Below are 24,226 nucleotides of genomic sequence, written 5' to 3'. Positions count from 1 at the left end.
ATCGCGATGTGCCAGAAAATGTATTTTGGCTTAGTAACCCATGTCTGCAGGAAGACGTGAAATGACGGCATCAGTTTTATTTTTATGTGGAGTTAAAGCCATACCAAAATAGTCAAACATAATTCCTTGATTTGAATCTAATATGGGCAGCTCGCAGGCATGCAATTCAAGTTTACACTAAAATAATAAAGAAATGGATTAAGTGAACCGTTGTAATCCCCATCCAATAATCTCAAACATAGATGTGACCAAAGGCTAAAGAATCAAGTCCTCTGGGTCTACAGAAAGCAGATTGAGCAGCAAACTTGAAATTTGCCACTCTCAATCACGTTCACTGATCGCTGTCAGGTGCTCATCAATCTCCTCTGTTGATAGTACTCTAAAAACGGAATCTTCTGTCCTCACAACTCCAACCTAGAAAATCACCATATCATGATTAGGATGTCTTACAAGCACATTGAATATATGGGTAGTCAAATATAGAGATTACATTCTATAGATACCATGGCCAAATATAAATGCTTAGCAAGGAACAATTTAAAGGATAGCAGGGGAAAAAGGTAGATTCTTGCACGGGTTAACCACACTGGGAATGGTATGGAAACTTTAGGGCTGTAAACATTCAATTTAGTCAGGTTGGATAAAGGATTTGCATGTCTCAGATCCACCCCATCCATATTTGGGTCCCAAATCTGAATCCATCCCAGCCAATGTACAAATTGGATTTGGTCAGATCAGGTTGACGATTTTAGCTTTCAACTCCAATAGGAATATCGGGTCAAGTACAGTTCTAAATCAAAACTGCACCATACATCTTTTTTTCTTTTTGGACGAATTACAAGGTGAAGCATTAACTTTTAAAAAAAAAAACGACTTGGAACACTCTGGTTTTGAGAGAACGGTTGGGTATTAGAAGAGTCTGATTATAAACAAACAACTTATAAGGTACAAGGCAAGACATCAAGTAGGGGCAGCAATCTGTCCAGCCTGACTAATCAATGGTCCAACCCAGAAAAAATTGTCCGGACAAGAGATACCTCGTCCAAAAACCAGGTCCGGGCAAAAAATCTTTGTTCAATTTAATATTAGGTCCAGATCCAGGTCCAGGTTCTAGGTTTTTCCTCCCCATAATTGCAAAAGACCATGATCCTCTCCTCTCCCTCTCATTTCTAGTAGCCACTCAACCCATCGCACCACCTTCCCTTGATAAGCAGCGACCTACCCCTGCCTCAAATCTGACAACTGATCCTCTCTACTCCGATGACTGATTCTTGCCTACCTTGATTACCGATGCCTCCTCTCTCTCTCTCTCTCTCTCTACATCCGAGCAAAAAATCTTTGTCCAATTTAATACTGGGTCCAGGTCCAGGTTCTAGGTTTTTCCTGCCCATAATCACAAAAGACCGTGATCCTATCCTCTCCCTCTCATTTCCTGCAGCCTCTCAACCCATCGCGCCACCTTCCCTTGATAACCAGCAACCTACCCCTGCCTTAAAACTGACAACTGATCCTCTCCTACCCCGATGACTGATTCTTGCCTACCCTGATTACCCGCAATTCTTGACTGATTCTATCCATCTATCTATCTATATATCTCACTGGCCCATCAATGAATAACATTCCCCTTGATGACCAACCACCACCATGTGCTCTCTCTCTCTCTCTCTCTCTCTCCAACCCTAACCTGAATCCCACTGGCCCACCGCCTCCTCTAACCCTCCACTCTAGTACTCTCTCAAATGACCGGTCACTTGCCCATTTCTTTCTCTAACCCTAACCTTATGAGCACATTGCCCCTTCCACTACAACTTTGGTGTTCGCTGAAAACCCAACAATGCACAGCACCCTCTCCAGCCAATCACTACTCACATTGGTCAAGATGGGCCAGGTCCAGATTGACCAAATTGAAGTGTGTTCAGTTTCAAATATTCTGCCGTCCAAATTCTCAATCTGGGTCAAGTGCAGGTTAGATAAATGGCTATACCCATAGGATGTTGTTCAACCAAGAACTGACAGAGAGAAATTCTTTTGCCACTCCTATTGTAGAGTCATAGCAAATAGTACAAAAAAATTTAAGATCCCAAAGACTGCCAATCCACGGCCCAAGAAGTTCAATCTCCCAAAAAAGGATTTACTTAGCTGTACAATTGGACAGCTGTAATGCTCATAAATTAATATAAGTCTGCAATACGGATGTTCGAGCATGTTATCCATGAAATATCTCCTTATGGACAAAATGGCAAAAGAAGGATTAAAGGATGGGGCAGATGCCACAACCCTGCAATGTAGAGAATTTCAGAATACCAAAATCACCCTTTTAGTTGGAGTGTGGTATCTTGATAATATACACATTTGCAAGTTCTTAACAATTCTCACGTGCAAGAGATATGCTGTGGATGAGATGGTTGAGCATGCAACCATACCATTCAAGTTAATTATTTTTGAATGTCAAATATGACCAACCTGGACTTAACCATTATCCATACAACCTCTCTTCATGAAAGAATTTGGCATATATGACAAAGTATTAAGTTTCTTGCTGCTGAATTTGCTATTTCTTATTTTGGAAAAAAATGTTATTGGTTTTTTATATAACTGGGTTGGGTTAGATTGGACCACAACATGGATGTTCCAAACAGTTCAGAGCCAACCCAACGCAAAATGTTCATACAGGTTGGATTGGGATACATGTTGAATCTCAGGTAGACCCGACCTGTTTGCAACCCTAGTCAGGTTCGATTGTGCCTGGACATTCTCAAACCTTATGCATGATAAAATTTTGGTGTAACATGATCCTTTAAGAAACATTACCTCAATCTCAGTGGCCTTGAAATCCTCCTGTATAACTGATTGCAGAGCAGATATTGCAGTCTACAATAACCAAAAGGCAAGAAAACATGATATCAGGCAAAACTACAATTATCAATTCAAATATACAGAGATAGGTGTTTTAGAGTAAAAATTCTTTGCATTAATTAATAATATATGATCATACAAAAGAATAATATGCAATTAAAAAAATAAAAACTCTATACAATGATGTAGTAAGTTAAGGGAGAAACTATAGCTATGTGAACCATCTCCTAAGAAAAGAGATGATTTTACTGCATAATTCATCTTCACAAGGAAAATCCACAAAATCATAACAGCTAAAAAATTGCATTTGTCCATCTGCTGATGGAACAAAGTCAAGAGTAGTTCCACAAAGACATGGGAGTGAACACATGGTTTATTACTTCTAGGATTCAAGCAAAGGTGGAAGGCTCCACAAAATCAGAAAACGAAATGTCACTGGGAAAGCCATATTTGTCCCTCAGCAGGAAATTTTTGTCTAACCTGATAGTTAATCCGAATCTAGATCTACCACACGCATCAAATGTTTAACACATGTCAATACTCACTTTGAAAAGTTATTTACCTGCACAGTTTCCTCATACAAGAATTTAGGATCATTCTTCATTTTCTTCTCCAAGAAGTTGATTGCTTCTTGCTCTTTCACGCCAGCACTTGTCGCCTGGGAACAATATTTTAGGAAAGTGTGACAGTTGTAATAAAAACTGCAGCTCAAATCTATAAGAAAAGATTTACAGAAAACTAAGAGGGCATGAATCAAGCACCTGCCTTCACAATAAAAATAGATGGCCTAAAAACAAACATAAGCAGACAGCATTCTACAAAAGTACTTGTTAAATGCTTGCACGAAGGATCATGGAAAGCCAGTTAGCAACATAGCATATTAATTGAATAGATCAATTTACAAATGAAGAAGAAATGGTCAGCATTTCCACTGAGAAAATAAATGATATCTAAAGAAGACAGAACTTATCAGAAACCAGATGAAGCATGAATTTTACTAATAACCCAAAACTAGTGTAATAACATTTAAGATGCAGCAATCAAATAATAGCTGGTGATAAGAGTACTGATATTTTCAGTTCTGGCACAGCTGCTCTATACTTGCTCTATGGCTAGAGCTCATTGGGCCTGACAGGCCTACTTACTGCACCGGACACACAAAAATCATCAGCAGGCCCTTAAATCTCCCACAAAGCAATTATCATTAAGCAAATGCTATTGTCTGTCAACTGCTACCCCTGATGATAGCGTATCAAGTTTTGTCTTCATCTTCACATGCTTATGACTATACTACCAGAGTATAAGATTGGAAGAATGTCTAAAACCATTGTCAACATGCATCTAAAAAATTCATTAGAAAGAACACTCAATTGCGCCTGAAAACTAGGTAACGAGCTGCACATTTGTACATGTTTTAATAAATATTCTATACCAATCAGCTAACTTAGTTTAGTTATCAGAAAGTTCGAGAAGGGGCCATAAACTCTCAAAATTTTCTGTACTATGCATATACCAGAAGATGACATGATCAGGGCACAACTAAAAGGGTGGTGCGGTTCACAAGGCCCCTGCTATTGCAGGGTCTAGGGAGGGTTGGCTATACATAGCTTTATCCTTATGTGCAGAAAGGCTGTTTCCATATTTCAAACCCATGATTTTCAGGTCACAATGGAGCAACCTTAGAATCGCACTAAAAATCGCCCTCATGATCAAGGCATAACTATGACATACAATCAGATAAAAGTTTCAAAAGATAGAGCTCAATATCTGCCTCTGATACAAGTCAGCTAATGATGGAACAACATAAATAATAACCAAAGCTGCAACTCATATTCATGACCATTAGCCGATAAGCCTAATCAATGATGACAGGTTGCAACTTCGGAATAACACTCCATCCATTCATTCATTCCAATCCCAACCATGTCCCCTATTCCAATAAGCATTTTACAGTCTTTTAATATAAAAAGTGTTAAAGTCATCCCCTAAAAAACTTATTTGGCATGAAGACATAAAGGCAAAGATGCAGCTCACAAAACTTATATACCTTGTGTCCAAAGAAATGTCCAGCTGGGTCGCATTTGAAGAGTTGAGGTCCTTTCTCTTCATCAATACCCAAGATCATAGCAACTTCATAATCCAAAGAAAAGTGGTAAGCAGAAAAAGAGGGGAAAAGGAGAAGAAGAATGTAAACAGCAAGAAAGTACAGTAATCTAAATAAAGTACAGAAATGTACAGATCATACAGGCATGAATGCATTGTACAGAAATGATATAGTAAACATCATAGCTCAGATGTACAGATCATGTTTCATTGAATGCATTGAACCTTTACGGTGTCAGAAATGATATTTCAGAAACTGACCTACTCCGAGAGGTCTCATATAGGCATGCTGGGTATATACTTGAGATTTGTCGGCTATCCTGTACATATATTGCAGAATATAAGATACAAGGTTATTGATAATTGTCTTAAGAAAAACGAAAAAGCATGTAAAATTCCACAGAGAGAGAGAGAGGGCGGGATCATTTTTAACATTGTTTCATTCTTAATAGCTAAATACTCTGAGTAGAAACTGACATGACATAAAATCCAACATCTGGAAGTTTGCAAACTGTGCAAAAACATAGCTCAAGCTTCATTCGTCAGCGGCTTACTCAGATTCTATAGGTTTAACATAGGTACAAAGATACAAATCAAAGTTATTATTTTTAAGGAAACCTGCATGGGGTAAAGATCTCATTTGGTGGCATATTTTCAATCCAAAATCAGAAATGATAACCAAATTTGTACATTTTGGTACCAGATTATTACTCATGACATCTTTTACAAAGAAAAGGATGAAGTAGGAATTCGTATGAAATATTATCTCAAAGAAAAGGGACTCGTCGATGCTCATAGTGACCTCGAGAAAGATAAATGGAAGGCTGACTACTTCTTTAGCAAGTCGGGCATGGAAAAATTTGTGCTTCCTATGACAAACTGCTCCTTTATATATGCAAATTAAGAATTTTCCTTCACAAAGCACAATCCAAGAGCCTCCACATGAAGGAATCAATATTACAATGCTTATATACAAACAAAACTTCCTGCATTTTAACAGCAATTGACGTAACTGAAAATCATTGAATGATGCTGAAGATGCATAACTTGAGTCAAAATAACAGCAAGTGATACACACAACTATATTAAAGATCACATCATCATTCACTCCACACCACCCCCAAGGAAGAAAATTCAATAGAGAAGGAGGGCCTGACAACTTACTTTAACTGACTCATGGAATATTAGCTTTGTCATAAGTCACTTTAATAATCTCTCTGAACGCTATCTAGGTGCTAAGGATTGATTATCTCCAGCCCATATTTCTTAACCCCTCAAGATTTTGTGAAGAAAAATAGATCACTTGACACACCCGAATCTCCATTTTTTCCATAGCTTTTCCTAAAAGCATCACAAACTCAAGACCTTAGCAAACATTTTCATATATCAACATTTATGTGAACTGACTCCAGATTGTTCTGTATAAGTACATCAAGATTCTTATATAGACATATTTCAACAGAAATTGATTCGTAGCCTTTGCTGTTACATATGCTGATGCTAACATTTAAGAACTCAATAAGGCTTATGGAATATATGTGTTTCAAAGATTGACAGATAAAATTCATTGCAAATGTCGAAAACAATATAACGGCACCATTTTCTCGGTAAGGCTTATTGATTCGCAGTCTGTTACATATGTCGATACTAACATTTAAGAACTCAGTAAGGCTTATGGAATATATGTGTTTCAAAGATTGGCAGATAATATTCATTGCAGATGTTAAAAAGCATATAACTGCACCATTTTCACAAGAAAGGTGTTCCTAGATAAAAACATGCATAAGTAGCATAAAATGTTGCTGTCCAAGCATGCACAACAAATAGAAAAAATTCTTACACACCCAATATATGACTTTGCAAAAAGTCACTGGAAACTAGAATGCATTGTTAGGTTCAATCCTAATGGAATTACATATGAACAGTATTCCCACAGAATATAGTGCACATCAGTCACTTTTATAAAAGTTGAATTTATATTGCTAAAAGAAGCTAAAAGAAAAAGGTCGTGTTATTCCAAATTGATTGACAGTTGCAATCAGAAATATAATGCTATTATGTACCAAATGCATACCACTTGGCTAATACATCCACAGGCATCTCATATCCCCATTTGAAACGAAACTCAGCTGCCTCATTCCTGGCTTGATGGACTAAGGACCTTGCATCAGCTAGAATATCAAAGAATTCATATGTTAGCAGTGCTAATTAGAAACTGATATCTATAGAGCCACTGAGAATGTGTGAATATTCTTAACAAAAATCACCATGGCATAAGTTTCCATCAGCTGCCACACAAACTGGAATGAACAGAAAGATGTAAACAGCCCATGTCAAAGATCACAAAGAGTTGGTTTGACAATTAATAGACATCACAACATGGATCTATTTTTTTAGCGTCGGAAGGTAGGAACCCATCTTGCTAAGATAATAAATATCATGTCCTTAATATATCTATATCATCCCATCCCATAATTTTCTAAAGTGGCTTAAAAGTTGAATACCACAAAAGTGAGTCCAATCTCGTAATACCACCTTTATTTACATAGATGAATTGGTGCGAGAAATTCTCCTACAATTGTTTAGCATTTTCTCAATTTCAATATCTAATCAAATAAGCTCGTTCAATAAAACCCAGCTGCTTTTTTTTTTGAAGAACAGGAACTAGTATTTCATTAAATCCAAATGTATTTGCCCTTTTGCATTCTTTTAGACTTACATCAGAATCATACTCATTTACTAAGTCATGGAAGCAATTAAGCATCTAACCACCTTCCTTTAAGTTTTTACTTCTCTATATAACACTCCACTTCCTCTTACTTCCCTTTTTCTATGCAGTTATATTTTGGGCATTATAATTGTGGTCTGTACATTCTATCTTACTTTAAAAGATGATGGTGAGATGATGGTGTATCAAGAAGCTGGTTCGTCACTGGCTATGTTGCTAAGCTACCATCTACACACCGAGGTGCAAACTTTTCATTGATGACAATGTCAAGGAAAAGAAATGATACTAGGGGTACAAAAAACTCGGTGCAATGAAACATTTTAACAAAAAATGATAGGACAAAAACAATGCAGAGGTGCAATTATTAGTTCAAATCTATGGTTTGCTAGTATGGTAGTTTAATGTTTTTCTAATCAGTATTTACAAGTAACTCAGAATACCAACAAACACAAACACCCGCATATCATATAAATCAACACCATAATTCGCTACCTGTCATCCCAGTTGCTAACAGTCCGAGGTACTTTGTGATGGGAAAGAGGTGCGTCACGCTCGTCTGATCCAATAGCTTGTCCTGCATACGGTTTTCCATGACCAATCCCAGATTAAACAAAATCATAGCAACGAAGATTATGAGAATCGCATTATGAGAATCAGGCAAAGAAATTGCGCACCGGGACCTTCTTCTGAGTGACGACGCACACGGAGTCTTTCCCTCGGACTCCAATCGACGTGATCCCGGAGGCCTTCACGGCTTTAAACGCATATTCTGTTTCAATCACGGGAAACACATACGTGAAGTTCAAAAACCTAATCTCATTTTCCCATGGAAACAATAACTGAAATCAAAACCTAGAATCTCCCACTACCACGATCCAGCTGTAACCCATAGGGATCTGAATGAGATGTGATCGGACATGGAGAGAAATCGAAAACCCTGGGGCTTACCCACTTGGTAGAGCCGGCCCTCGGGGGAGAAGATGGTGATGTGCCGATCATAGCCAGCTCCGGTTCCGCGACTCATGGCGCTTGGTTAGTTTCTTCGATCGAAAGCTTAGGTTTTCCCCCCCGAGAATGGGATTGGAGGATTTATCTTCGTGGAGAGAACTGGGGTGGGCTGAAACGAGCAAGCTTGCGCTGCCAGAAACGCCGTCTCCGCCTCCAGGGAATGGCAGCGTAGAAAAGGGTGATATTTTTATATATAAACACCTCTATCAAATTATATTACGCATAGGCTCTAAAAAACGAGGTGTAGACTGTCAAAAAGAGAACGCAACTCGTGCCTCTTTCTCGGAGCATGATCAATGTGTATCATTTTCTTAAGGTACTAACTTCCCAACATATAAAGATGGTTCACAACAAATTTAGAATCTGAATTAAAATAGATAGAAATAAAAATCAGAATAGCTATATTTTCCACCATATTTTTTCGTAACTAAAATCAAAATTAAAATTAAAAATTAATTTTTTAAATAAACCTAGCAGAATGGTATGTGAATGCCGGAAGAAAATTTAAGATTAGATTTTGATGGATTGAAGCATTCTCGTTCCCCTCTAGAAGAAAAATAGAAAAGAAAAAACTCTGTTCAACTAAACTATAAAAGGGGGAGCTACACATTTTCATTTCAAAGCCCAACTTTCTAAACTAAATATATCCTAAATATTAATCAATTTTATTTATTTATTTATTTATTTATATAGATTAATTGGGGGATGAGGTTCTTCCGTCTCTGAAACATTAAAGTATACCTGATTTGCACATAAAAACTACAATAAATGTACCCAAATGCCAAGGGCTTCATAAGGTTGCTAAATAGAAAGCTGACACTCATATTATTATAGATTCCTCCTATTTTTTGATGGTACAATTTAGGGCATCAAAAAAGTTGCACGATGCTAGCATTACCATCATATATTTAAAAATATAGACATTGTTGTCGAAATTTTAACTCTAAACATCATCAAATACCTAACAGATATTTTAACCAGAAGTCTCAAATTTACCATAGTTCAAGTCATAGAAAAACATCTAATGGAAGTTAGCATGTCATTAGACTGAATTGGGCAGCAGATATCCTGTTGTTAGCAAGCGCGATAGAAGAGAGGAGAGAGGGGGCTGGATTGGATTGAGTCAGGCTCTAAGGCATTTGGGTCGAACATCGAGTTGGATTGAGTTGGGCTCTAAGGCATTTGAGTCGACCCGATCGAGTTGAATTTGTTTTTATTTGTGCTCTATAATTTGTGCCCAAGCTCGGACCTAAAACTAAACCTCTTTGGGTTAGACCAAAAACGGAATATCAAGTCAGTCGAGCTCACCTTAGGTTTGCTTGTGTCCATTTCCAACCACTTCTTATCCCAAATGGTACATCTGTTCCAAATTTGATTTCACTTATTTAATTTCGAACATGGTTGACGTTCCATGGTATTATAATCAAACCAATCGTAGCTCCACCTGCTTGGTCCCACCAGATGCCGTCGGCTGTGAACGATTTCGAAGTCAACCATTCCATCCACCGGTCAAATTGCACGACAACAATGGCACGCGCGTTCCCTCTCTTTCTTTCCTCTTTTCTTTTTTTTTTTTTTTCTTTTTTTTTCTCCTGAAAACGGGATACAATACATCCAATAAAATTAAAAAATACCGCATTCTCTTACACCCATCCTCCTCTCAACCATGCCAATAGGGGCAAATATGTCACATAGGTCACCCGAAGTGTCTCCAGATTCACGTCGACATCCAAGAGAGATCTTAAATGAAACAAACGAATGCATATTTTTTACATGCAGTCATCAGCCAACTGGCTGTTGGAGTGAACTCGGCATAATATAAAATCGCACTCATTCGTATTTAGTTTTTTTCTATGCATTAAATTTTATAAAACAATGAGAACATAATAGCAGTCCTTTGGGCTTGCAAGTCATCAGCCAATGAGCTGTTGGCTTGAACTTGGCTACGACCATCTCTTCGAAACATCTAGATAATGCTAAAAAAATAGAGAAATTTTTTAGACCAAGCATATATTTAAAAAAACTACCAGAACTACGGATTGGATGGCAGCCTATATGGTCAGTCATGCCGGTAGTACCTTATGAACTGAAATGAAAAGTTGCTTCAGATGCTCTGCGATATTTTATTTTCTAATTTTGTTAGTTACATTCATACACGTAATGCATGAATTATCTGCTTTAGCAACCAAATAATAATAATAATAATAATATACATATTACCGTTTTGATCGGTAAATATACCTCTTCCAACATGCTCTACTCCTTTCGCACGCATTATTCGGTAAAATTCGTCCCTAATTTCTGGGCAACATATAAATTATATAATTTGGAATAAAATAATAGCGGTAAGTTCACCATCGCATTTACCTTCCTCGTCGGTGCAGTTGTTTTCTCTGATTTAGTCTATTTAGAAATATAATAATCAAACATCAAATAATATTTTATTAAAATTTAATTAATAAAAATTATTCTGCTAAAGCTCTACGGATAAAAATTCTGCCACCTAATATCAAATGGAAAATAGATTTTTTTTTCTTTAATTTTTGGAAGAGCGAAAATTTTATTTTTAAAAATTTTACCCTTGAAGAAGAAACGGAATCAGCCGAAATTAATTAACCACAATTTTGTTTAATTCGGTATTTATAGCTTCTCGCTCCCTTCCTCGCTTCTCCGGCGACCTCTCCTCCCCTCCGCTTGCGATCGCAGGATCCCGATAGGACGGCCAGACGATGGCCGACGGAGTTCGCTAGTGCCGTCGAGGACGTCCTCAAGCTGGCAAAGCGGATATACGCCGGGATGGACTGGCACTTCGCGCCGCCCCGGCCAGTTGGCGGGATGGAGCGATCGCCGTCGTCCCTCCTACAAATGGCGCCGATGGTGGACGCCGCCGTCGACGACCAGGGATCGTCGACATACGGCTACCAGCACCACGTGTACGGCCGCCGCGACCCGCCGGCGCTGATCCCGCTCCGTGGAGGCGGACTGCTTCTTGGACGCGGCCTTCGTTGTCATCCGCGGTCGGTGGCGCGCCCACTGCGTCATGCGGAGACGGAGCTGCGACTGCCGCCTCGTCGTCCCCGTGGGTGAGCAGGCGCGGACTTCTCTTGTGGAAATGTGCTTCTTTTCTTGATTTTTTTTCTTCTTATAATTTCTTGCTAATTTCTGTTGATCTAAATGTTTCCTTAGAAAAGTTGGAATCTTGAGGAGTTTTTATGTTGAAAGATGCCAACTTGGAGGTGTGTTATCTGTTTTCAGTGATTAAATAATTTAGATCTTTGTATTTTGTCAATTGTGTTAAACGTGATGAAGACCGGTCATAATTTTGTTAGTTCTTTTTATTATCTGCTAATCTTGAGATTTTGTTCAAATGCAAGAACCTTGATTAGTTCTCATATTAAAAATTTCTATGTGGAGGTGCATTATCTGATTTTTAGTGATTAATTAAATTATATATTTCAATTTTGTCAATTGTGCTAGAAGATTGATAATTATATTGTCAATTCTTGCTAATGTCTGCTAGTCTTGAGATTTTCTTGAAATATAAGAATCTCAATTAGTTTTTATGTCAAGAGATGTATATTTTGGAGGTATATTATCTTAATTTTTGTTATCTTTGAATTTTGTTAGTTCCATCTACTTTCCTTCATCCAAAAAAAAAAGAAGGTAGCTCCAGGCTAGAACTTTAAAGTTAACCATAGCTTGAGCATTATGAGGATTCGTAATGTTGTGCTTCTTACAATTCCATGTGGAATTTGGATGGTGTACACTGAAGACTTCTAATCTTGTTGGGAAATTAAGGAATTACCTATTTGACCTGTTTGTTAATGTAATAACTAAATGATGGATTTATTAAACATCTGCAATATTGATACCGTCATATGCATTGATATTCCCTTTTTGTTTAAATTGTAATCTTTCTTTTACTTTTTTGTATTAATGTTTGATTGTTGATCTTTCAATAGTGATTGGCTGTTCTCTAGCTAAGTATGGTTTTGGCTAATAGGGTTCTGTTCTAGGTGTCGAGTTTGAAGTAGATAGAAAATTGTACTCCACTCACATGATCGATGGAGAAGAAAATCAGAACATGGAAAAGCCTGCAAGAAATGGAGGCGGCTTTCTGAAACCGCAGCTGTTTTCCTTGATGAGCTCCGAGGTGACTTAGGGTAATGCATCTTGGTCTCTCTCTGATCATCTACCTTCTAATCGTTTAATCATAGGCATGTGCCAAGAACAACTTCTTTTTAACCTCCTTTTTGAAGGTTAGTGGAGGATCTGACATCTGTCTTGCAGTCAGATGGTCTCAGAAGTTACTGTATAAAGATGGCCAGTTCTCTATTACCATACCTTTTAATTTTCCAGAATATGTAACTCCATTTGCAAAAACATTTTCAAAAGGGGAAAAAATTCAGTTGAATGTTAATAATGGTTCTGGAAAGGAAGTTTTGTTGCAGACTACGAGCCATGCTTTGAAGGTGAACATATCTGTACTATATTTGTAAATACCTACCCTGAAGTCTGATTTAGCTGCAAGTCAAAGCTAAACCATTTTACTGACTGGCACTGCTTCTTGTCATTTCGGGAAAGAAGTCACCAAGCTGGAAAATTTACTTTCTTGTACGAAGCAGTTCTTGCGCATTGTTCTTGTAAAGATTTTTCATATAGAGTAAGTACCAAATACCAACTTTGTTGAGAGTTTCTAAATCTATTTTTGATGAATTTAATATAAATTCGAAGTTGTGCTGTGTCTGAATCCATCATTGCATGCACAAAAATCTGATGATATTAGTTATATATGATTGCACACCAAAACAAGATAAGCATAATCTGAGATGTAATTAGTTTCTTTATACTTTTTCTATAAATTTCATGTATTCTGCAGATCCTCATTTTACCTTTCGAAACTCATGGTGCAAGATTTGGGACTGATACTTTAGCTTTGGAGCATAAAGCCAAACATCTACACTTACATGAACCTACACTCAATCAGAAAGCACCACAGTAAAAGTCCAGGTATAGGTATATGCATGCCATGTGCATATTCATATAGAATGTAGGAATGCATGAGAAGATAAATGTGTTAAACATGTATCTCTAGGATTGTGCACATAATTGGTAGGCTGGGATATTATCTTTAATCTCCCTTTCTAGTTTCTACACTTTAAGATTGATCTTACTACTAGAATATCATATTCATGTATTTGATGATGAGGAAAGTTGTGTGGCAACTTTAGAGTAAATTAGATGCAGAGGAGTTAATGTTCTCGAAAGTTGAGCAATGACCTTGACTTAGTGGTCACAAGGAATTACTGCATTAAGGTTTGAGCCATGAAGTTACATTTTATTTGTCAAAGACAGATCCACAGACAAGCTGGCATGATATAAAAACAAGCTGCACCAAGTTAAGTCAATTGCAATAGATTTGACAAACAAGTTCATAGATGAAATTGATTGGAAGATCTTGACTTTATCTGAAACAAATTGATTTATTGTTGGTAAGTTGGTGCTTCAGAATCAATATTTTAAACCTTGAATTGCAGAAGTGCCATGCACCATTGAATTTAGAAATGTGTGTACATATTGAAAATAGTTTCAAGTTATAGCATTGAACTTAGGTAAAAATTAGTAAAGCTAGAGAAGTTACCAATGAAGTAGAAATAACAATGTAACTCTATTATTAAAAAGGGAGATGAACAATTTTAAAAATTGTGGAAAGTTTTGTTTGACTTAATAAAAGAGGGAAGATCTAAGCACTTAGTCATCGTATGCTCCATATAGTGCCACTTAAAAATCCTAACTAAAAAGACTTCAAATTCAAACTCTATATAATAATTATTTCTGTTTGCTCCATCTTGTGATCTCTTATGCTGCACTAATTTAAGATTAACTCTTTATAATAAGCTATTAAATCAACAAATTGTTTGGGTTTCCAAATTAATGAACAGATAAAATTGTTAATTTATCGCTTGTAAAGAAAAATTACACTAATAACTGAACTAAAGAAGATGGATCTTCGAACTGAAGTTCAACTTTTGCCATCAGCTTTCATTATTCACTCTAGGTTTTTGGTTCTGAACTTCAGCTTTTTTCTCACTTGAAAAGTTTTTTACAGATTTATTAAAATGATTTGTTTGGTGCATACTCCTAGTGTCCTACAGTCTCCAACAATGTATGACTATGATCAGAGAGAGATGTTCTGCTTCTATCTTTTTCCTGGAAATAACCAGAACAGAAAGGTGCATCAATGTTTTGGTCTTTCCCTTCACTGCTATACTCATTCATCTCCAGTTCAAACACACAGCTCTTTGTTTTCTCATTCTTCTTTCCCCAATGTTTATGCATATATATGACTATAATACAAAATGTTTCATTCATGAGTCAAAGGTTGTACATCTGCAGAGGACATTGATGGCTACATTTGTAATGAGAGGTATGGCTTAATACACACACATATTCCTCTCAACTATGGCTTGAGGTCCAAAGAGTAATTGTAGTTCTGCTGTTACATTGATCTTGTTCACAATTTCAGTTACATGGTTCATGATCTGATTGTTACCACACAAACACAAACAAACACAGGGCAACTCCTTTAAATATGGCATGAAGTCCGAAGAGCGGTTGCTATTTCTGCTGTTACATTGATCTTGTTCGCAATTTTCAGTCACATGCTTCATGATCTGATTACTAAATTTGCATTTTTTGATAACTTCTGCCAACTCTTCCTCTTAAGGTTCTTGTGGGCAGCTATGTTATTTCTTGCAAAATTTGGAGTTAGTACTAGTTCTGGGTAGCTCTTTCTTTATTAGTTTACATCTCAAAGACTAAAGTTAGTTTCATAACATATGGTCAACTTGTTCATCAATTACTCCTAGGTTGCCCGCAAGAAATTTCCACCTTTTGTCCATAGATATGGTCACTGTGTTTCCATAAAAGATTCGAATAACTGTGAATTATGAGCATAGTATGAAGAAGCCTCTCCAGGAGGCCAATCGCATTACTGAGGAAAGCTGTCTTAGAAGAATTCTGTACTGCAACTTTGCTAGCCAGAAAATTAATTGGAAATAATAACAATTTCAAGCATATTACTCGGCTGGGATTGTGACCTGATTAATTTTCAATAAAGACATAATTCCTTGAGAGAGAAAATGTGATGAGAACAAGTCTAGATATTCTGAGACTACTGCTCGGTATAGATACACATTGAGCCAAAAATGTTCCAACACTCAATTATTAATGGATAACAATATATCCTATCAGTGTGAGCTTGTAAAACATCAATTTGTGAGCATTGAATTGTGACTGGCTTGCTTCAGCATATATTTATCAGAATTTTTTATGCGTGGGAATGCAAGGCTTTTCAAGGCTTGGTTTTGTCTTATTTTCTGTTTTGCATTTTGTAATGTTGCTAGTATGTATAAGATTCTCAACCAGAAACCAATAGTAATACTATTTAGTGGAAGATACGGCCATATCTTGATCTTGGATTCTCAAAGTGACCTGTTGATTATTGACTTAATGATTACGGTCAACTGTCACTTTCTATCTCTGAAAAATGTAGGAAAATGTTAAAATATTAACCATCTCATAGACAACCTGAAAAATCAGGACTAGTGCCCGGTGACTTGTGGGTAAGGTGAAGGGCCACAAATTCTCTTCATGCATATAGCTTTATTAGGTTTGTATGGTGCATGTATGCTTGCATTCACATGTATGCTTCCATATACTTTCACCATAAAAAGCCTCCTCGCTTATTGAATTCTATATTTGTAATTTCATGATAAGAGGCTTAGAATAGGTCTTATTCAGTGAGTGCCATGGTTGTACTCACATGGCTTAATTTGTTTTTCTTTATTTTCCTCCCAACCTTTTTCCTCTCGTATCTGGAATAGCCAACAGATACCATCTTGATGAGTTAAACAAATATTATATGATAAAGGTCAACTTATCATCTCAACATTGCGAGCAGTTGATAGTAGCAGCAAACTAGGAAAAAAAAACTCTTGACATGATACACAACATAATACCCTGATGAATTCTATTGTGTTCCTCTTCCTCAATCCACTGTATGTTAGATTCAACAAGTTGGGCTTTTAAGTATATTCATGTTTCTCCAGAAAGGCCCATGCCTTCTTTTCTGCCAATGCTATGCAAAGAGAAAATTACTGACTGATAACAGTATTTCTACCTTCATATCTATTCTATATTTGAAGCAAACTTCCAAGCTGCATTTGTGGGGCTCTGCTCAGGAGGTTGTCCATCTCGCTCACATGTATCACATGTGAAATTATCCAATTTAAAATAAAAATCTGATTGCCACTGAAGTACCTGGACTCTGATGGATCATGGAAACTCATTCTACAGGAAAAGAAACATGGCTTCCAAAATCATACAGGCCCTAAAAGCGACTCAGAAATTTTGGTTCGTGGCCTGATCGTTGGATTTGGAAATGCAACTGCAACCTCAGAAAATCTCCCCACAGGGTTTAATGAGCTGAAGCCACCTGAGACCAACTATGTCTAATGAGAAAGCTGTCAGATGCCGTGACAACTACTGTTGCTTCATGTATATAATAAAAGCATGCTCGAAGCTGAACGATTGGCTTGCGGCACAAAAACACAGTGCTGCACTGCTTTTATGATGCCTTGGCTGCTTTAAAATCTGCTGCCTGCCATGCTGTGAAGGCTTTGAATAGTTCATCTGTGTTAATTCTCCTCTGTATAGTTTATGTAGTCATTTGTCTCTGTTTTCCCTCATCACATGTAAATAATGTCCACAAAGAGATGATTGTATACATTGTTCTGTAACATACTGCTCCCGCAAGCAATTTTCTTTTCTGAAATATGCTTTAAACAAATCTTAATGTAACAATCAGATATATTGCATTTAATGAATTTTGGTTTCTACTGGTAGAATTTCTTTTATTTCATATTCATGGTATCCTCTTCCAGCCGTGGGCAAAGATAGTTTGGTCTTGAACATTATTAAGTGCCATATGTTCATAAACTTTAATGGCAACTTGCAAATAGTTGTCTCCTCCGTGGCAACAACTTTAAAAGTTGTTCATAGTTTCATGCTCTAATGGGTGTTAAAGTGTCATGCATTTGACTTTTTCATTGAAATATGAACTTCTGGTTATGTTGATTCATTCATCAGTCAATGCATGAACGCTACATGAACATAATTGCACTTGCTCTGAATAAAGTTTAGTTTTGGAGCTTCTCCTGAGTCCATTCCTTGAACTTATTCTGAGTGGAGCAATGATGATATTTTTGCTTTATGCTTCTAATTGTCAAGGGAGAATACATGAGCAACCGTACAAAATATGATGCAAAATTCTATGATAATGACCTGCACAACATATATATGCTCTTGGCCACCTCTCATTTTTGCAATGCTATATCATCATCTCTCATCATGAGAACCTATTTAGAATATGACTGAGAAAAGGGTAAGATTTTTTTGGCACTGTTTTGGCACTTTATTTATAGTGTGTAAATGGTATTTTTGACAAAATTTTTATTTTCAATTCAGCCCTTGTCGAGGATGAATGAGTTAAAAGATAAGAAACTACCCTAGTTGTGCGCTTTCTTGAACTCTTCTAATAAGTTAGTAGAACATTCTCAAGTCTCTCTCAAGAAAACCTGCCTCCTCTATCCAGTACGACCTCTACCCATAACCATTACTGTTTAGTCTTTTCCTAAGTATTTGGGTGGGTTTTATAGATCCTTATTCCCTATGTAGGACCACGGCTGATATTATTTCAAGTTTCTCTGCATCCGTCTCAAAACCTCCCCCATGTCACCATAGTTTTCTCCTCTTTTTCCCACAACCTTCAACACAAACCTCTATGCAGCAACGCCTTTAAGACAGCCAATAGTTCTATGCTCTAGCATTTATTAGACTATCATGCACTCAGACGTTTTTGTTCAAAATTGAACTTCTTGGTATGATGACTGTTGTGGTTCAAATTTGGCCCGACGATGACCACGCCGGAGGAGTCGGGGAAGCTACCGGTCGGGATGGAGAAAGAACGTTGTTTCCTGCATGTCGGCGGATCTGCACAAAGTCTCACCGATGGGATTCCGGTGAGAGCCCTCCGATGCTAAGTTAGAATGAATCTTAGCTAGTTTAGCCAAACAAAAGGTCCTTAGGCGTTATCTGATGGGGCTATTTATAGTTCTCGCGGAGGTGTCCAGCTGACAGAAGTATGGCCCGTCCTCATCATGGAAGGGAATGGTGAAGGCCAGATGGCGCGTGGCCATGGCTTGCTTAGGACACAGGTTTCGAGCTGTTCCTGCACACGATATGGCGTTGCTGGCGTTAACAATGTATGGTCCTTGGCAGCAAGGTATGCCCCTGGTCGTCATGTCGTAGAGTGGCCAGCGAGCAAAGCATGGCGCGGTGGGATTATAATATATGGCCACGTATGCGAGCGTAGGGGTGCGTGTTGGTGCACATATGGATGTGGCCGTGGACGAGGTTGAGCTCACTTGGAGGCTGCAGCATTTACTTGATGAAGTCAGCTTAGTGAGTACTGAGGTCGGGCCGACTTAGGGGCCACGACATATTTGGTGAGGTCGGCTCGGCAGACGCTGGGGTCGGCCTAGCCTCCTCGGCTCGGAGGTCAACTTGGTAGGGCGCTCCGAGCTCGGACCGGGGTGCGTCGTTGTATAGGGCGCCCCGAATTTGGTCGGGGCGGGTCGTCGTTGTAGACTCCTGAGGAGGCCGTTGTAGGTCGGAGTAGTGGAAAGATCTGGCCAAGGTCGGACTGGCTCTTAACGAGACCGAAGTCCCGTCTAGCTGGCGGCGAGGTCTACTTGGCTGGAATTAAGTGGTCTCGTATTGTGAGTAGGACGACCCATTTTGCCTCCCATCAATGACATCCGATTCATGACCATTATTTCATGCATGCACTGCTACTTTCCTCATTCTGAACAGAGTTATTTCTAGTGCTTCTCCTCAGCTTAATTTGTATGTGATCCGGAAAGAAGCCAACTTCCCACCCCCGAGCAAAGAAGGCAAAAAGGAGAAAAAGAAGAGAGCGAGGTAAAGGTCCTTATATTGCTTTAGGGACATTCTGCATTAAACGTTATGACTACTGATGCAATTAATGGTACGTTGGAGCTAATTAATATTGCATCTTAATGAAACCTGTTTGGCTCTATATATATTTCCCTCCGGGAAAATAAGAGGAAAAGGTTGCGACTCCATCAGGAGCATGCAGTAAATAATGGCCCCCAAAATTTGCACTGTTTGGCGGCCTTTGCCTGTCAAAATGAGGAAGTGACCGACAAGCAAGCGGCACATCCAGCCAGCCTGGAAGAAACAATACAAGTCAGCACATCTAACTGGCCTGTAAGAAAACTTTGAAATTCGCGTTGGAAGGGATATATCTCCAACGCTTTACATCTCTTCTCATATCTCTATATGCTTTGATGTCCCTGCTTAAAAGCCATAAGTTCCCTTTTTGTGTAAATAAAGGCTAGAATAGATTACTTCTAAGCCTTTGATGAAATCATCACATGCCATGCTTATGGGGAAGCGGAAATTCCTAAATATATACAGATAGCAGCTTGTCCCATGCACAGTTGTAATATTTCCATTTTGGGTAAGTATTTTCGACATTACCCAGGTGCACTGGTCCTCTAAATCCTGTGAGAGAGTAGTTTTGTCTGAGTCACATGGCTCCCTTGCTGTCTTTTCTTAGGTTGATGTGTCAAACCTCTTCTTATATATGCTGCCAACTTCTTCTCGTTTTCTTTTGATATGCATCTCGAGGAAGAGTTTGGGGCCCGGACGCTGGAAAGCTTCAGCACACCACGTGGGAAAGCTGTTGATCGCTTGCATGCATGAAGAGAAGGTAAGACTTCTCGCCATCAACATGTCAAATCATGAGCGAACTTTCTTTCATGCAGTATTCCCCCGGTCGGCAGACATCATTTTACATCTGATGGCAAAGCAAGCAAAACTTGGATTCTATGGAATGTACCAAGAACATTAAGTAAAACTTATTATTTGACAAACGATATCCTTGTCGCTTGCAATTTTTTCTCTCATTTTTGGTGGACCTGAATCTTTCTCATTCAGTCATGTATTCTTTTATCACCCCACCAGTATTTGTCTGCTTTATGGTAGTGTCCTTAATTATTTCCATTGCCCTAACAGTCCTTTAGAACCGCCTCTGATGAATCTTGCATGGAGACAGGTATTGATAGTCACTCTTTTTTTTTTTTTCAAAATTTTTGTGTCTGTCTTTCTGTAGGCAAGCAAGTCTTTACTCTTTGTTTTTGGGTCTGCATGGTAAAATGGCTGCAAGTGCTGGTTTAGACAGGTCGTAGTGCATCAACTTTTCAGTTATATTAAAAAAAAACTATTTTTTTTAATGATGATGAAAAGGGATGCAAAGCCATCCGGCTTTTATTATAAAAAAATAGAGTTTACAGAAACTATTTATAAAGAATTTGCAAGAAAGAAAAATATTAAAAAAATAAAAATCTTTTACAAAAGACAATAATCTGTAAGTAAATCTGTTAAACCATTCAATAAGCTGAACAATCTTATAAGTGATTTGAAGGATTTCTGTATTTTCAATGTGCAACTATATAAGCTATATATTCTAATATGAGTCAATCTTTTTCTACAAAGATAGATCAACGTCTCTCAACGTGCGACGCCAATGTTGCGAAGTTATTTTCAAGTTTGAGATGAGCATCAAGCAACTTCTTTGAACACAAATGCTTTATGTTGAAAAAGGTTAATAAGATTTTCTGCAAAACACAATAGATAGAATTTGATTCCTTTAAGAAAATCCGAGCATTTCACTCCTTCCATATTTTTTAATAGATAGCAGCAATCAACTGATCTCCAGCTTTTCTCATTGGTTGTTGGAATTTTCTGTAACTTCTTTATACCAGTCTTGCCACAATTTCGAGGATTCATCATATAGCACTCTAGTGGGTCAAACTCAGTTTTACTTTTTATTATCAATCTGCAATTTACCTCATGTGTTTAATATAAAATCTTCGAGGAGCATGGAGAGCGGCGTGGTTGCGCATAATTTAGTAAGCATGGGTGCTCGAGCTCAGAGCGTAATCTGATCATGCCTAAATCTCGCAGGAAAGAGGTGGAGATGGGAAGAGCACATAGGGATCCCAAGCTTAATTAACCTCGTAGATCAAAGAAGAGACTGGCTGCAAGCCTTAATTAATTCCACGAGAATCTCGATTTTGACTTATGAGGTGCTTAAAACGTTACTTCTCCTGGAGCCAACTCCGTCGGACACACGTGTCGGCCCGACAAAAAGCAATCCGGCCATCACCACCGCGTCGCGACACTTGTACTTCCCGCTGGGGCCAGCCGTGGCCCGGCTCCCACGGCGACCAATAGAATAACAGCTTTGGTGGCACTGCTGAGTGGGGTGGGGAGCCTGTCGCCAGAAGGAATGGAGTAAAGAAAAGGTTTCATGAGCTTTTGGGATTTGGACTTTGCTTCAGCTCTTATTTTTATATCAACTGGTGCCAATTTGGCTCCATATCTATTTGGAGCCATTGTGGATTCCTTTGGAGTACCATGGAAAATTGGCACCCTTCTCATCAAAACCAAAAGAAAAATGGCACCCAATATCATGGTAAGATGGTTTGCTAGAAGGGTAGGATACAAGTGTGTGCAATCCTTTCTCTCTGGAAGATTTGGTGGATTAGATTTCCTCCATGCCATCTTAACTATAATCCGATGGCAAGTATATATCCTTTAGGTTTGATTTCTTCCCTAGTATAACGAGATCCGTGGGCTACGATAACACAAGCATGGGACTGATAAAAAAGGACTTAGGGCGATAAAATATAATGTAATAGCTACTGAATTTGTGCTTGAAGAGACCTTACCTCCAATTATCAGTTGGATGAAATGCAACGTTGTCTCATCGGGGTGCAACTTGAGTGCATCCAATTGATGCTTTTCAAGTTCAACTTGTAGATAGATAGGTTAGTAGCTGTAAAATATCGGAAGTTAGCTCAGTAGATGTTTCTTCTTTTTTTCTTGACATAAAGGCTGAGGTCTGTATAACTATCTTACTGATGTAATTACTGTATTTACTTTGGCCTTCTCCAAAATGATGTTTTCAATAACGAATTACGGAATCAATGGAAATAATTGTTAACCATTATAATAGTTATAATGACTGTTATTTGCTTTAAAAAATAGAATATTTATTTTTTATATTAAAATGATTGCTGTTATAATGAAAAACGATAAGCATTAACAGAAAATAATAATGTCATCTATCTGTTCATTTTTTTTGGAAAAAACAATATTTGTGGACCTAATTTTGATTAAAAAATTAAATTTAAAAATAATAATTCATTTAGAGGAAGGTACAAATGAGAGTAGGGTTTTTTTTGAGAATTGGGGCTTGCCTTAACGCCGTGTCACACTGCCTAGCAACCAAAGATTTTACATTATCGAATATTGCAAGTTACATCTTTCAAAATTGGAATTGGATAATGATAATAAGTGTGGCTCTTCCTACCATTTTGACAAAAAAAATATTATTTACATTACAACAAACTATTATAATACTAAAGAAAATATATTATTAGCTATTATATTAGTTATAATTTTTTTTTTTGTTTTAAACCTTATTTCCATATCCATGTGAAAGAAGCATGGATAGTCATATCATCATTTGATCAGTCGCTTTCATATTTACATTACATAATTTCACAAACTGATTATTGTTCTTAACTATTCCTTTTCTCTCATCCATAATAAGCTTTTGCGATGCACATGACCAGAATATGAAAAAAAAATAGTGGAAAAGAATTGTTGGAAAGAGTATAAACTTTGCTCGGAAAAAGAAGAAGCAGAAACTAGAAAGCAAAAGGATTCAATCTTTTCTAGGTGATAAACAGAAGAGATTGATAAATATCGAAGATCTTTCCTATAGCCAAGCTCTTCAAGTTGTCATAGAGTATAATGTAAGGTTAATTGGAGAACAGTTTGTCTTCAAAAGAAGGATAGAGATTTGGGAGTCAAGGATCCAGATGAATTTAATATGTATCTATTATCAAAATGGGGATGGAGGTATCTTTCAAATGACCCAGAAATTTGGAGGAAGCAGATACAACTTGCCTACCATAGAAAAGTCAAATTATCTATGAGTTGGAAACCTATTAGAAGGTGTTCTAATCTTTGGCGTGACGTCATTAACACTCTCCATGCCTTTTGGAATAGAGCTTAGTTTAAAATTGGCAATGGACAGAATACACTATTTTGGAAAGATCCTTAGGTCTGTGATGCACCCCTTCAATTCCTATTCCTAACTTTATACAATCTTAGCAGAAAAAAATGACACTGTTGTCGATTACTATAACCCGCATTCTATATCTTGGAAGCTTAGGAGGCCGGCCTCTGCCTCCTTGAAAGCTCGAACCCAGTTCATTAATCTTTCGTCTCTCTTGGTTTCGGTCATTCTTAATCAGGTAGAAGACCAAATATGTTGGAAATTGAGTAGCAATGGGTCCTTCTCCACAAAAT

General features: G+C 37.7%; 2 protein-coding genes across 18 annotated transcripts; one reads left to right on the top strand and one right to left on the bottom strand.

The window, feature by feature from the left end:
- Positions 1 to 45: 45 nt before the first annotated feature.
- LOC103716308 (proteasome subunit alpha type-6-like) lies at positions 46 to 8,864 on the bottom strand. Its single transcript, XM_008804254.3, has 9 exons — positions 8,636 to 8,864; positions 8,362 to 8,456; positions 8,180 to 8,261; positions 7,034 to 7,130; positions 5,221 to 5,279; positions 4,904 to 4,986; positions 3,419 to 3,514; positions 2,812 to 2,871; positions 46 to 414 (listed from the first exon to the last, which is right to left on the bottom strand). The coding sequence occupies exons 1-9, from the start codon at positions 8,709 to 8,711 to the stop codon at positions 322 to 324; spliced, it is 741 nt and encodes a 246-aa protein (XP_008802476.1). The 5' UTR covers positions 8,712 to 8,864; the 3' UTR covers positions 46 to 321.
- Positions 8,865 to 11,308: 2,444 nt separating this feature from the next.
- Positions 11,309 to 17,597, top strand: LOC103716309. 17 transcript variants are annotated; one of them, XR_005515187.1, is made up of 5 exons: positions 11,321 to 11,931; positions 12,712 to 12,858; positions 12,955 to 13,167; positions 13,283 to 13,358; positions 17,054 to 17,597. XR_005515187.1 is itself a non-coding variant. In XM_039134352.1 (4 exons), exons 1-3 carry the CDS (start codon positions 11,492 to 11,494, stop codon positions 12,855 to 12,857), a joined length of 483 nt encoding a protein of 160 aa, XP_038990280.1. In that variant the 5' UTR covers positions 11,315 to 11,491; the 3' UTR covers position 12,858; positions 17,054 to 17,597. The 17 variants fall into 17 exon arrangements, 1 of the variants encoding a protein (XP_038990280.1); XM_039134352.1 differs by lacking the exons at positions 12,955 to 13,167; positions 13,283 to 13,358 and having other exon boundaries at positions 11,315 to 11,778; positions 11,882 to 11,931; XR_005515173.1 differs by having other exon boundaries at positions 11,316 to 11,778; positions 11,882 to 11,931; positions 12,712 to 13,358.
- Positions 17,598 to 24,226: the final 6,629 nt, after the last annotated feature.

This window comes from Phoenix dactylifera, chromosome 15 (assembly GCF_009389715.1).
Source record: "Phoenix dactylifera cultivar Barhee BC4 chromosome 15, palm_55x_up_171113_PBpolish2nd_filt_p, whole genome shotgun sequence".
Lineage (NCBI taxonomy): Eukaryota > Viridiplantae > Streptophyta > Magnoliopsida > Arecales > Arecaceae > Phoenix > Phoenix dactylifera.
The sequence above is the reverse complement of the archived record's forward strand: the minus strand, read 5'-3'. Positions and strand labels throughout refer to the sequence as shown.